The sequence below is a fragment of the Peromyscus eremicus genome, chromosome 7 (genome assembly GCF_949786415.1).
Source record: "Peromyscus eremicus chromosome 7, PerEre_H2_v1, whole genome shotgun sequence".
Taxonomy (NCBI): domain Eukaryota; kingdom Metazoa; phylum Chordata; class Mammalia; order Rodentia; family Cricetidae; genus Peromyscus; species Peromyscus eremicus.
Genome location: NC_081422.1, coordinates 100830336 through 100845504, shown reverse-complemented (window position 1 = coordinate 100845504; position 15169 = coordinate 100830336). Strand labels below are relative to the sequence as shown.

The window sequence follows — 15169 nt, the reverse complement described above, 5'->3', positions numbered from 1 at the left end:
AAATTAAAGAAAAAAAAAGAAAGAAAGACAGAAAGAAAGGGAAGAAAGGAGGGAAAGAGGGAGCGGAGAGGAAAGGAAGAGGAAAGAAAGAAGGAAGGAAAAGAGAAAATTCATTTGGATAATCCCTTAATACAGTCAACGCAGATCTATATACTGAAAATTTAAAACTCTTGATATAAAACACCAAAGTCCAGCAGGTTCAGTGAAGGACAGTGTGTTCATAAGCTAAATAATAGCGGAGGAAAGATGTCACGTGGTCACTCACTCACTGTCAAGGTCACCAGGCTTGGTGACAGGCATCGTTATCCACTGAGCATCTCACCAGCCTAGAAGTCTTTTAGCTGTTTGTTTGTTTGTTTGTTTGTTTGTTTGTTTTTAACTTTTTGGTAGTTTTAAGTTCACAACAAATGGAAAGTATGGAGCTGTTTCCCCCTGCCCTGAAACACTCCTAGCCTCCCTTATAATCAACATCTCCTACCAGAGCAGCACATTTGTTACAATAAGTCTACAAGCTGACAACAAAATCACCCAAAACACACTTCCTGGTAGCATACACTCTTGGATTTGCCGTGTATTCACTGCTATAGAATCATGGATGATAGTATACCTTCCCTAAAAAAAAAAAATTCCTATGTGCTCAGGTAGATGTGCACACATGTAATCCCAGCACGCAGAAGGCAGAGGCTAGAGGATTGCAAGTTCAAATTCATCCCAGGTGACATACTTCTCCATCCTCAACCCCCAACCCCAAAAGCCTACCAATCTCTGACATTTACTTTATTTACTTCCTCCATAGTTTGTTTGTTTTTGTTTTGTTTTCTAGAGCACTACATAGCTGAAGCATACACTGTGTATGTAGCCTTTCAGGATGCTTTCTTTTCTTGAGTAATATGCATGTAAGTTCTTCCATGTGTCATCATGGCTTACTCACTTTAACACCACAAAGTATTCCACTTGAGGGACACATCACAGTTTATTCAACCCCTCCTATGCTGAAGGACCCCTTGGTTGCTTGTAAATTTGGGCAGTTATGAATAAAACTTCTGAAATCATGCACGCTTGGGGTTTTATGGGGATCTAAATTTTCCACTCCTTTGTGTAGACTCAAAGGAGCATATGGATACCAAGAGGACCTGAGTTCAAGGCCAGCTACACACTGAGACAGGTCTCGAAAAGCAAACAAACTCACAATGATGGAGGGGGGGTATGTACCTCGCGATCCTAGCATTAGAGAGATGGAGACAGGAAGAAGATCAGAAGTTCAAGTTCATCCTCAACTACAGCGTGAGTTCAAGGGTAGCTGCGTGCATTTGCATGAGCTTGCACATATGCATGCAAACACCACACACACACACACACCCATATACACACATACGAATACATACACCACACACACATACACACACACACACATGCACACACCTCATACACATATACATACATATGCATGCATACACCACACACACACACACACACACACACACACACAGGTGGAGTTTCTCTGTGTCTTTACAGCAGCTCCAAATAACCATTTAGAGACTTATTATTAATTATAAATGCTCAGCTGATAGCTTAGGCTTCTTACTAGCTAACTCTTACATTTTAAATTAACCCATATTTCTTATCTATGGTCTGCCACGTGGTGGTACTTTCAACACTGCATTTTTGTCTTCTCTCTGCATCTGCTCGCGACTCCCAAGACTCCACCCTTCTTTCCAGCACTCTCTCTGTCCCAAAATCCTGCCTAGCTATCAGCCAATCAGCTTTTTATTAACAATGAGAGCAATGCATTTTCACAGTCTTCAAAAGGGTTATTCCACAACACACAGACACACACACACACACATACATATACCACACACAAACATACACCACATACAGACTCTCATACACACATATACAAGCATATACCAGACACACATGCATACATGACACACTATACCACACAAACACACATACACATGCACACACCACACACATACTTTTTTTTAAAAAGAAGGGAAAGTGCTATTTGTCCATCTGTGTCCATAGCCACATTGTTCAAATAGCCAAAAGGCAGAGTGACACACGTCAGTCAACAGGTGGACACAGGCAGTACATGCATTCTCTGGGCTGTGATTCAGCCTTTCAAAGGGATGCCTGACACGTGCTACAACCTGAACTTGTAATAAGTGGAATAAGCCAGTCGCTACAACAGATTTTCTGCAAGTTCTCTGGGTTCTCCAGAATGGGGACGGGGAAGGGGTGCCACTCATCAAAAGTTGAATGCATAAAGACAAATAAGCTGTCCAGAGCTGGAGGGAGAAACAAAAAATCCCTGTTTTATGGGTAAATTTTCAGCTTTGCAAGATGAAAACATGATGGAGATTGATGGTGAGGGTTGCACAATGTAAGTAAGTACCTTTCAACCCAGTTTAAAAGAGTGAGTTTGTGTCAAATTTTTACCATGATTTTTAAAATAAGTTTTGCAATTTTGTAGCAAACACAAAACTCCAAAATACAGGCCTCCATGTTATGTTGTCAAGGGAGACCATTTATATGTTCTCCCTGGAACTGACACCTGGAAATCTGAAATCCTAACACCCTTGCCATGGCAGACATTACTAATCTATCCCAAATCCTTCTCCTCCAGCACCGAGGCTCCTTTTCAACAGTGTCCCTCAGAGTTGATTTGCCAGACACCTGGTCTTTGGCATATTGACTCTAATAGTGACCTGGAAATCCTGATAAAGAGAGCTGAGGACACGGGTGTAGCAGACCTGATCACTCTTTTATTGGTAGGGTTATACACTGCTGCACCTTGCAAGCTTGTGAGCCCAGGGAAATTTCAAGTTGAATATTCAGTTGGTTTTCTTTGATTTCATAGTTGCCCTGGATAAAACCACGAGTGTGACAACTATGCCAACGCCAATAAACCTGGATGATACGGACAGCATTTAGCAAACGACAGTACCGTTGGCGGATGCGCCACATCCGGTACCAGGACTGAAGTTTGACCGTTGCCCATGTTTTTTTAGCATACACCTCCAGAGCCGCTCGCCGTCTCATCTCCCACAACTTCCCCAGCATCCTTCTCCACCAGGACTGAATGATCCACGCTTTGAGGGCAGCATGCAGCAGCGAGCGTCGCAGCAGTGTGCCACGCCACCATGCTTGAAGGAGCACAGCTGCAGATGTTTTTGTCAAGGCGCGAGTTTTTTCTGTCGTGGCGGGAGTTTTTTCTGTCGTGGCGGGAGTCTTTTCTGTCGTGGTGGGAGTATTTTCTGTCATGGCAGGAGTATTTTCTGTCATGGCAGGAGTTTCTTCTGGGCCTTGCAAGAGAGAAAAGACCACTTAGGAAGTTCAGGGTGTGCCAGACAGGAATCCTGATCCTCCATTAAGGAGGTGCAGGACCCAGCGGGGCCACAGCCGTGACCAGCTACGTAAGCCTTCCTCTGGTATATGCGGGTTAATTGGCAGGAATTCGTCAACCTGACCTCTGAGTATCTGGGCATGCCTATCGGTAAAACGGGCCCTAGCTACCTCACCCAGTTTTCCATGGTTGTCTCATTGGTCAGTCTAGAGCAAGACACCATGATTTAGAAGTAAAATGATTTTAAGATTCAGTTTGGGGGGAGGGGGCTGGAGAGATGGCTCAGTGGTTAAGAGTACTGACTGCTCTTCCAGAGGACCCAGGTTCAATTCCCAGCACCCACAGGGCAACCCACAACTGTTAACTCCAAGATCTGACACCCTCACATAGACATACATACAGGTAATGCACCAATGCAAACAAAGTAAAAATAAATAAATTTTTAAAAAAAGATTCACTTTGGCAGTTGAGATTACTGGCTGCTCTTCCAGAGGCCCTGAGTTCAAATCCTGAGTTCAAATAATGGGATATGACTGCCCCCCTCTTCTGGCATGCAGGTGTACCTGTTCAACAATCTACCAGAGAACTGTTACCCACCCATGTTATCAACAGTTTAAACTTCAGTTAGCACTTACGTCATTGCAAACATACATGCCTGCACATACACAGCATGTAGCATGTTTAAAACATGCTTCTTCATTTTCCTTAATGATAATTCATTTTTTAAGATTTATTTATTGCTGTGTGGTGGTGGTGCACATCTTTAATCCCAGCACTCGGGAGGCAGAGATAGGCGGATCTCTGTGAGTTCGAGGACAGCCTGGGCTATAGAGCGAGATCCAGGACAGGCACCAAAACTACACGGAGAAACCCTGTCTCGAAAAACAAAACAAAACAAGACAAAAGATTCATTTTATGTGTGTGAATACTCTATCTGCATGTATCCCTGCAGGCCAGAAGAAGGCAGCAGATCCCATTATAGATGGCTGTGAGCCACCATGTGGGTGCTGGGAACTCAGGTCCTCTGGAAGAGCAGCCAGTGCTCTTAACCGCTGAGCCATCTTTCCAGCCAGATGATTATATTTTTGAGACTTTCATCCTATAGCCCAAGCTGATCTGGAACTCACTATGTAGCCCAGGCTGGCCTCAAATTCATCGCAATTTGTCTGCTCAGCCTCCCAGGTACTTGATTACCTACGCCTTCTTCTGATTATTATTTAAAGCTCTCTTTCCTTTTTTGGGAAGAAAAGAGGGAGTAGATAAAAATGTTTTTCCTGGTTCCAAGTCAACAAGACCCCACTTCTGGCCTTTCTTTTTTGTTTGTTTGTTTGTTTGTTTGTTTGTTTGAGATGGGATCTTACTATGTGGCTCTGGCTGTCCAGTAACAGGCTGGCCTTGAACTCACAGATATCCTTTTGCCTCTGCCTCCCTGAGTGCTGGGATTAAAGCTGTGGGCCACCACACCCAGCTGTTCCTGGCCTTTCTTACACTAGTAAACCCTACTGTGGTAACCAGGAGACCTTACCCTACCCTATCAAATGTATCCAACCTTTAGACATTGTGAATGACATTACCACCTACAAAGTTCACACGAAAAGCACCACACAACTGAGTTACAAAACAAAATCACTCACACACATAAATCTCATAATATTTTAAGGAAGTTTAAATTTTTATATTAGGCCATAGTTATAACTATCCTCATCTGCATGCTGCCCGTGGGCTGCGGGGTGGACACACCTGGATAGGTCAATCTCTTATAAAGCATTCCGTGCCCTGACTTAGGCATGCGTGATTGAACCCCCCTCAGATCTATGTTCTACTAAATTACCCATGGTTAGGGGATAGATGTTCCCATCACCCTCTGGTCTGCGCTTCTCTAGCTCTGATCCAGCAGAGAGAGTAGAAAGGACAGAGTGATGATGTCACAAGGGCCCCTATGACCCAAGCACCAGAATGGCTTCTGACAACTGGTATTCTCAGCCCCTGTGTGATGAGTCCTTGGCTGGGAAGGGAGGCTCCATTACACACATATACAAATCTACACAACCCATCTCTTTATACTGCTCAAATCTACTGGCCTTCTACTGTAAGTTTTCACTCCTCCAAAAGCTTCTTTAGGGGGCTGGAGAGATGGCTCAGTGGTTAAGAGCACTGGCTGCTCCCCCAGAGGACCTGGGTTCAATTCTCAGCACCCACATGGTGGCTCACCACTGTCTGTAACTCCAGTTCCTGGGGGATCCAACATACTCACACAAACATACATGTAGGCAAAACACCAATGTACATAAAATAAAAATAAATTATTTTTTTTAAAAAAGCTTTTTTGGGGCTGAAGAGATGGCCCAGTAGTTAAGAGTCCTGGTTGCCTTTCCAGGGGAGCTGGGTTCAATCCCCAGTGCCCACATGGTGGCCCACAACCATGTGTAACTCCAGTTTCAGAGAATCCAACACCCTCTTTTGGCTTCCATGAGCACTACACATATGTGGTGCCCAGACATACAGGCAGGCAAATACTCATACACATAAAATAAGAATAAAAAAATCTTGTAAGATTTACTTATTTTAGTGGGTGCCCAGTTTCTTTAGCCATCACAATATATCAATGTAAGTTAGTGTCGTCAGCTTGACAGAATCTAGAATCACCTGGGAGATGGGCCTCTGGGTGTCATCTTAAGTTAGGGCAGAACCGTTCCCTAGGCAGGAGATCCCTGACTGGGTTTATGAGCAAAGAGAGCCGAGCAGCAGCTGGATTACTTCACTACCTCTTGCTTTTAGACGCCACGTGACAGCTGCTTCAGGCTCCTGCTGCCCTGATGTTCTGGCCATGAAGGACTGTGCCTTGAACTGGGAGACACAATAACCTCTTCCCTCCTTAGGCGGCTTTTGACTGAGTATTTTATCACAGCTGGAGAGATGGCTCAGTGGTTAAGAACTGGCTGCTCTTCCAGAGGTCTTGGGTTCAATTCCCAGCACCCACATGGTGACCCACAACTGTCTGTAACTCCAGTTCGTCAGAGTCCAGCACCCTCTTCTGGCCTCCAAGGGCGCCCCATGTGCGTGGCGTACAGACACACATGCAGGCAAAACACTCATACATATAAAGTCATAAAGAACTGTAAAGAAACAAGACAAATCAATATTAGCAGGCTAAGCAAACCACCATCTTCCCGCCTCATAGAAAAACAGTTCTCATAAAGGCTGGAAATGTTCAGTGCATATCTTATCACAGTGGAATGCTTCAGAAACTAAAATGTGAAAATGAGATTGCAAAGAAAATGAATCTCCAACTTGCTCATTTGCTAACGAAACAAGGAAAGCTCTTTCCGGAAGTGAGTTTAATTAAATCAGCTTGATTGCAGCAGCTGAAGAAGCGTGTCCAGAAGAAAACCAACTGCAGCATTAGCTTTTCAATGGAAAGAGCTGCTCGGGGAACTGAAGACATTGACGGGGGACATCAACAGTCAATTTTAAAACAAGGGGAATGTTTTCGAGAGGTTTTCTTTGGCTCTTAATGAGTTGACAGATGCACCAATACAGAGCAGCTGTTGTTACTGTCAGGGCAAACACCAGCTTTGAAGTGGCTGAGAGTGAGCTATAAATAGTATGCATGAAACAAATAATTGGAGAATATCTGTTGAAGAAGTCAAGGAGGAAAATAAACAAAAACTCAACACCACTTGACACGGACGCTTCCTTGGAAGTGAAAAGCCTGATGGCACTGAAAACAGTTGTGGAACAAAGTGGGGGGACAAGCTTACGAAACGAAAGGCTTGGGCGGAGCCTCAAGGACAGAGCGCTTGCCTAGCATGCGCAAGGCCCTGGGGATTTGACCTCAGCACCACAGACAAAAGTGTGTGTTGCTTAAAGCCTATGGCTTCTCAGTGTGTCCGTATCCACTGATAGGTAAGTTATGGAAAACCGTGGAATCTACTGTGCTGCGCTAGGCAACCATTTGGCACCCTCAATTTAGCCATCAAACATTCCATGAATGTTTGTCAAAAATCAAAGCTGGATAAGCTGACTTGCCCAGCCACCCTGGGACTCCTTGGCTTAGCAGTGAGAATATTTGACTGAAACAAGATTCAAAATTTCTGAATAAGAAAAACCATTTGCAGCATAAACCCTGACCAGCCCTGAAAAGAAACTGTGTTCTACTTCTGTCTGAGTTAGGGTTTCTATTGCTGTGAAGAGACACCACGACCACAGCAACTCTTTTAAAGGAAAACGTTTAATTGAGGGGGCTTGCTTACAGTCCAGAGGTTCAGTCCATTAGTTGGAGGAGCTGCGAGTTCTACATCTTAGATTGACAGGCAACAGGAAGTGAACTGAGACACTGGGTGTGGCTTGAGCATATATGAGCCCTCAGAGTCCATCCCCACAGTGACACACTTCCTCCCACAAGGCCATATGCACTCCAAGAAAGCCACACCTCCTAATAGTGCCACTCCCTATGAGCTTATGGGGGCCAATTACATTCAAACTACCATACCTACCTTCACGTTTCTTTTCCATTTTTAGGGTTTTTATTTTTTAGGATTTTTTAAAATTAGCATGAGAGAAGGAGTTGGGGAGATGGCTTAGAGGATAAAGCACTGGCTGCTCTTTCAGAGGACCCAGGTTCAGCTCCAAGCACCCACATAGCAGCTCACAACCACCTGCAATTTCAGGGGTTCTGATGCCCTCTTCTGACTTTGATGGGCATTGCATGAATGTGGTGTACAGACAGACATGCAGGCAAAATGTCCAGACATGTAAAATAAAATAAATAAACCTTGTTTTTAAAGTTATAAAAATATATAAATAAATATGACTAATATGCAAAGTAATGAGTTTCCTTTTGGCAATTTCACACGTGTGTGTGCAGGGGCACATGTGTGTTCAGATGTACATGTATGTAGAGAAGCTGTAGGTCAACAGTAGACCCTGAGGTCAATTCCTCAGACACTGTCCTCCTTCTGTTGTGTTCTTGCTCTTTAATTGGTTTTTTGTTATTGTCTTGTGTTGTTTGGGGTTTTTGTTGTTGTTGTTTTGTTTTGTGTGTTTTTTTAAAGATTCATTTGTGTATTTTATGTATTAGGGTGTTTTGTCCACATGTATAACTGCACACCAGAAGGAGGCATCAGATCCCATGGGACTACAGTTACAGAGAGTTGTGAGCCACCATGTGGATGCTGGGAATCGAACTCAGGACCTCTGCAAAAGCAGCTAGTGCTCTTAACCGCTGAGCCAGTTCTCTAACCCCTTGTTTTGTTTTTTAGACAGGATTTCTCTGTGCAGCCCTGGCTAACCTGGAACTTGCTACATAGATCAGGATGGCCTGGAACTCAGCGACCCACCTGCCTCTGCCTCCCAAGTGCTGGGATCAAAGGTGTAGGCCACTACACTCTGCCTATACACCTGCACATCTGTGTGTGTGTGTGTGTGTGTGTGTGTGTGTGTGTGTGTGTGTGTTCAGGCATACTTCTCAGAGGTTAGATGACGACATTGTGGAGTCAATTCTCTCTTTCCGCCTTGTTGAGATCAGGTCTCTGTTTCTGCCATGCTGCACACTCTAGGCTACCTGGCCCATGAGCTACAAGGAAATTCTCTTTCTCTGCCTCCCTCCATAGCAGTGCTGGGATCACATACGAACACCAATCCATTTGGATTTTTTACATAGATTCTGGGGACTGAACTCAGGTTGTCAGGCTGGCAAGGCAAACTCTTTACCCACTGAGCCATCTCACAGGCCCCACCCTTCTTTCTGTTTTTAGATTCTCGTTGGCCTGGAGCTCACCAATTCAACTAAATGAACTGGCTATCAAGCCCCGGAAATTTTTCTGTCTCCACTTCCCAGTGCTGGACTTACAAACCTGTGTCACCACCCCTGGCTTTTTGAATGAGTTCTAGGGGGTTGGAGTCAAGTCTTCGCTATGGTGGAGTAAGCCATTTCCCAGCTGAGCTCCAACCCTGTTCTTGGTTTTCTTGGGAGGCTTGATTGTTTGTTTTGAGACAAGGTTTCATGTAGCCCAGGCTGCTCTCAAACTCGCTTAGTAGCCAGGAAGTAGTGGCTCGTGCCTTTAATCCCAGCACTTGGGAGGCAGAAGTAGGTAGATCTCTGAGTTCCAGGCCAGCCTGGTCTACAGAGCGAGTTCAGGGACAGCCAGGGCTACACAGAGAAAGCCTGTCTTGAAAAAAAAAACAAAGTAAAGCAAAACAAAACAAAATCAAACTCACTATGTGGCTGGGCCTGTCTTTGTACTCCTGACCCTCTTACCTTCACCTCCAAGTCTCCAAGTACTTGACTATAGGCATGTACCACACCAGGTCTTTGTTCTTGTTCTCTTCAAACACTCCAGTCCCTCTGCCTCCCTCCTGTTGGTCCCTTCCCTTCCCCAATAGACCCTTTCTGGTTTCATGTCACACGCATTCTATTCTCCTCTTCCTCTTTTTTTTTTTTTTTTGGTTTTTTGAGACAGGGTTTCTCTGTGTAGTTTTGGTGCCTGTCCTGGATCTTGCTCTGTAGACCAGGCTGGCCTCGAACTCACAGAGATCCGCCTGGCTCTGCCTCCCGAGTGCTGGGATTAAAGACATGCACCACCACCACCCCGCTCCCCTCTTCCTTTTAGAGGCCTTTTTCTCTGGGGCTGGAGAAACGGCTCAGTGATTAAGAACACTGGCTGTTCTTCCAGAGAACCAGGTTCTATCCCCAGCCCCCACACAGCAGCTCACAATCACCTGTCAACTCCAGCGCCAGAGGATCCAATGTTATCTTCTCACCTCTGCGGGTATCAGGCACGGACATACATGCAAGCAAAATCCCCACACATAAAATAAAATAATAATATTTTTTTTTCTCCTCTCATGTCTTCTTGTTTCTTGATGAATTAAACCCAAAATTAAAGAGCAAAACTATCTGGGCTGGAGAGACGGCTCAGTGGGTGAGAGCACTGGCTCTCCTTCCAGAGGACCCGGGTTCAATTCCTAGCACCCACAGGGCCGCTCACAACTGTCTGTAACTCCAGTCAGTTCCAGGGGATCTGGCATCCTCACACAGACATACATGCAGGTAAAACATCAAAGCACATAAAAAAAGCAAAACCGTGGGGCTTGCAGCTAACATTTGTCCTCTGGCAAAGTCATGGCAGAAAGAAGTAAGTTTGAATCCTAAGTGATGTTGAGCTTTGCTGCATCCTTCCTGTGCTACCATGAGACATCCACTCGTACACAAATCTGCACCGACTATATACTGAGCTCAAGTTACAGATACAGCAGACACTGTTTGTCAGTTTTTCCACGCAAAGATGGAAATGGTTTCCGTATGCCTAGATGTATTTATCAAGAAACTGAAGAGCAGCCACCCACATTTCAGATGGGAATAATCCATGGTACGATGACACATTTAAGGGAAATATCAAGAGGGAAACCTAACAGAACTCTGTAACTGTCTCCCAAGTGATAAATATTCTCAATAAAGATGGTATGTTCATGGATGTATAGCAGTGTTTGGCAATGCCAAATATTTTACACAGTAGCTGTATTGTGAAAAGGAAATTTCAAAGGTGAAATATGTAATATTTCATTAAAGACAAGCATTTCCTTTTTAGAATTTTATTCTATTTATTTATTTTTGAAACATGGTTTTTCTGTGTAGTCCTGGCTGTCCTGGAACTTGCTCTGTCGACTGGCCCAGAAGGCGAAGATCCACCCGCCTTGTGCCTCTGCCTCCCAAGTGCTGGGATTAAAGGTGTGTGCCACCCTTCAGGGCTCAAGACAAGCATTTTTTCCTATGGTTTTTTTTAAGTATTTATTTATTATGTATACAGTGTTCTGCCTGCGTGCCAGAAGAGGGCACCAGATCTCATTATAGATGGTTGTGAGCCACCATGTGGTTGCTGGGAATTGAACTCGGGGCCTCTGGGAGAGCAGCCAGTGCTCTTAGCCACTGAGCCACTTCTCCAGCCCAAGACAAGCATCTTCTATTAATTTTTTCATTGTTGTTTTAGGGTTTTGTTGTTTCTTTTTGGGAACAGAGTCTCATGAAGCCCAGGCTGGCCTTGAACTAGCTATGTAGCTAAAGATGACCTTGAATTGTTGTGGAATATATTATTTTAACTAGGAAAAGATGTATTACATTTGGGACTGGAGAGATGACTCAGAAGTTAAGAGCACTGGCTGCTCTTCCAGAAGTCATAAGCAATGTCATGGCTCACAATGATCTATAAAGCATTCCGGTGTTCTCTTCTGGCCTGGCATACATTGCAAGCATACATGCAGGCAGAATGCTGTGTACACAATAAAAAGTAAATCTTAAAAAAAAAAAGATGGGTTACATTTGCTTATGTTTCAGAACATTACTTTAACTGTGTAAAAGTGTGTTACATTTGTTTATGCTGCATTTGTTTAATGATGTAAAGATGTGTTACATTTGTTTCACCTTGCCTGCCTAAGGATCCTGATTGGTCTAATAAAATCCTGAATGGCCAATAGCTAGGCAGGAGGCAGATAGGCAGGGTAGGCAGGCAGAGAGAATAAATGGGAAGAGAAATCTAGGCTTGAGAGGAAAGAGAAGAGAGAGGAGAAGAGAGTGAGGAGGAAGAGAGGGACATGTCTGGGCCCAGAAGCCAAGCAGCCACAGGCCAGACATGAGAAGCCGTGAAAGTAAGATAGACAGAAGGAAAGAAAAATAAAAAGCCCTGAGGCAAAAGGTCAATAAAGAAAAACAGGGTAAGTTAAAAGAGCTAGCCAGAAATGAGCCTAAACAAGGCTGAGCATTCATAACTAATATTAAAGTCTCCATGTCATGATTGGAAGTTGGGTGGCGACCCAAAAGAAAAAGCCTGCTACATTGAACTCTTGACCCTCCTGCCTCCAGATTCCCAGTTCTGGGATTACAGGCATAAGTCATCACATCCAACTTTGCAATTGACTATGACAAGAGGAAATATTAACTTTCAGCCTCCATTACATAACACACATATATAGAATGTTCTCAAATATTATAGTACAATGCAATGATTGGTTTTCAAATATTAAAACTGCGTATCTAATATAAAGCCCATCTAGCCATGGTATATGTATTGACATGCAATATATAATAGACTTTATATTTAGTAAATGTTTGTTAAATTAGATTTGGTAATACTTCATTGACTTTTTTTTCTTTCTGTGTTCATGAGGTATATTGGTAATTTTGTATTTTTGTATTATCCTTGTTTGGTCTTGGTATGAAGGTTGTGTTAGTTAATTTCCCACCAATATAATAATATGCTTGAAGCAATTAATTTATTTTTATAAGTCTGTTTGGGTCCAGAGAGGTATCTCAATAGTTAAGAACATTTGCTGCCCTTCCAAACAACCCACAGAAGACAGCTCACAGATGCCTGTCACTCTAGCTCCAGGGATCCATCTAACTGCCTCTTCTTGTCTTTGTGGCTACCTGTATACACATGCTCATATTCACACACGTTGACATAAAAATAAAATCAATCTTTTGCTACGTTTGTTTTTTAGTTTAGATGCTGTTGGATTTGGTTTGGATCTGGTTTTTTGGCAGTGCTAAGGATCAAACCTGGGGCCTTGCGTATGCTAGGCAAGTACTCTACCACAGAGCTACAGCTCAGACACTAAGAACATACTTATTTGGGCTTATAGGTCTGTGTGTTCTGCCCAGGATCCAGAAGTCCCATTTCTTTAGGCTTCTGGTATGGAGAGTGTAAGGGACCCCCAAGACCAAGTCCTCAGCACAAAGGAGATTATTTGCCCCACAGGGACAGAGGGTAGGGAATAAAAGACAAATACAAGCCAGGCGGCGCACACCTTTAATCCCAGCACTCAGGAGGCAGAGGCAGGTGGATCTCTGAGTTCAAGACCAGCCTGGTCTATATAGTGAGCTCCAGGACAGCCAGGGCTATGCAGAGAAACTCTGTCTCAAAAAAAGAAAGAGAGAGAGAGAGAGAGAGAGAGAGAGAGAGAGAACAAAAACAAAAACAAAAAATGAGAGCGAGACACAAAGACAGGAGATAGAGAATGAGGGAGAAGGGGACAGGAACAAAGGAGAGGGGGCAGGGATATTTGTCCAGGGGCCAGGGGAAGAAGAAAAAGGACTGTCTCTGGATGGAGAGCAGACAGCTGCGCCCCATAGGCAAATGGCAGCTTATAAGGGTAAGCTCATGTTAGGATGAGGTGTTTAATTTTAATTGGGAGTGTTAATTAGGTGAGCCAAAGGGGGCTTTTGATTGCTGAACTTCAGTACTTTGACAGCTGGACCTTGGTGGTCAACCTTAGGAGGAGGATGTGGCCAAATAAGGGAACAGACCTTGGTGGCTAGCTTCAGGAATGTAATCTAACTGTTTTTAGTAAGGCCGAGGGGCTGGGGGAGAAGGGCAAGGCCTGCCAGAGCTGTGTTTGCCATGCTCAGGCCTCTAGAGTCCCTTCAGGAAGCACACGATGCCTGTGTGTGAAGCACAAGTGTCAGACATGCTAAAACAAAGAGTAAGAGAGAGAGGCAGGTATCCCATAATCCCCTTCAAAGGCATCAACCCAGGGTTGGAGAGATGGCTCAGTGGTTAAGAGCACTAACTCAGTCCCACTGCCTGGATGCCTCCCAAACAGATCAAGCCAATCAACTGTCTCACCCATTCAGAGGGCCCGATCCAGTTGGTGACCCCTCAGCCATTGGTTCATAGTTCATGTGTTTCCATTCGTTTGGCTATTTGTCCCTGTGCTTTATCCAACCTTGGTCTCAACAATTCTCGCTCATACAAACCCTCCTCATTCTCGCCAATTGGACTCGCAGAGATCCACCCTGGGCCTAGTCATGGATCTCTTCATCCAGATCCCTCAGTAGTTGGATGAGGTTTCTAGCACGACAATCAGGGTGTTTGGCCATCCCATCACCAGAGTAGGTCAGTTCGGGCTGTCTCTCGACCATTGCCAGCAGTCTGTTGTGGGGGTATCTTTGTGGATTTCTGTGGGCCTCTCTAGTACTTTGCTTCCTCCTATTCTCATGTGGTCTTCATCTACCATGGTCTCCTATTCCTTCTTCTCCCTCTCTGTTGTTGATCCAGCTGGTCTCTCCCGCTCCCCCAAGCTCTCTCTCCCTAGACCCTCGCCCTTCACTACCCCCACTCATGTCCAGGCTGTTCATGTAGATCTCATTCCATTTCTCTGTCATTGGGCGATCCCTGTGTCCTTCTTGGGGTCCTGTTTTCCAGGTAGCCTCCCTGGTGATGTGAGTAGCAGTCCAGTCATCCTTGTTCCACATCTAGTATCCTCCTATGAGTGAGTACATACCATGTTTGTCTTTCTGAGTCTGGGTTACCTCACTCAGGATGATTTTCTCTAGATCCATCCATTTGTCTGCAAACCTCATGATGTCATTGTTTTTCTCTGCTGGGTCCTGTGCTCATTGCATGAGTCGGCTGTTTGAAACCTGGGGCCTATGCAGGATCGCTTGGCTCGGCCTGGGAGGAGGGGACTGGACCTACCTGGACTGAGTCTACCAGGTTGTTCTCAGTCCGCGGGGAAGGCTTTGCCTTGGAGGAGGTAGGAATGGGGAGTGGGCTGGGAGGAAGAGAAGGGGGCGGGAGGGGGGAGAACAAGGGAATCCGTGGCTGATATGTAGAACTGAATTGTATTGCAAAATAAAAATAAAAAAAATTAAAATAAATAAATAAAAGAGCACTAACTCTCCTAGATGACCCTGGATTCAATTCCCAGCATCCACATGGTGAGACACTACCATCTGTGACTCCAGTTCCAGGGGATCTGACACCCTTTCTGGCCTCTGTGTGCATCAGGCACACAAAACACCCATACACATTTTTTTTTTTT

At 44.6% G+C, this 15169-nt stretch overlaps 1 protein-coding gene across 1 annotated transcript; it reads right to left on the bottom strand.

Annotated features, from left to right (window-relative positions):
• Positions 1 to 2751: 2751 nt before the first annotated feature.
• Positions 2752 to 5300, bottom strand: LOC131914488 (IQ domain-containing protein F5-like). Its single transcript, XM_059267101.1, has 2 exons — positions 5184 to 5300; positions 2752 to 3311 (listed from the first exon to the last, which is right to left on the bottom strand). Exons 1-2 carry the CDS (start codon positions 5185 to 5187, stop codon positions 2764 to 2766), a joined length of 552 nt encoding a protein of 183 aa, XP_059123084.1. The 5' UTR covers positions 5188 to 5300; the 3' UTR covers positions 2752 to 2763.
• Positions 5301 to 15169: the final 9869 nt, after the last annotated feature.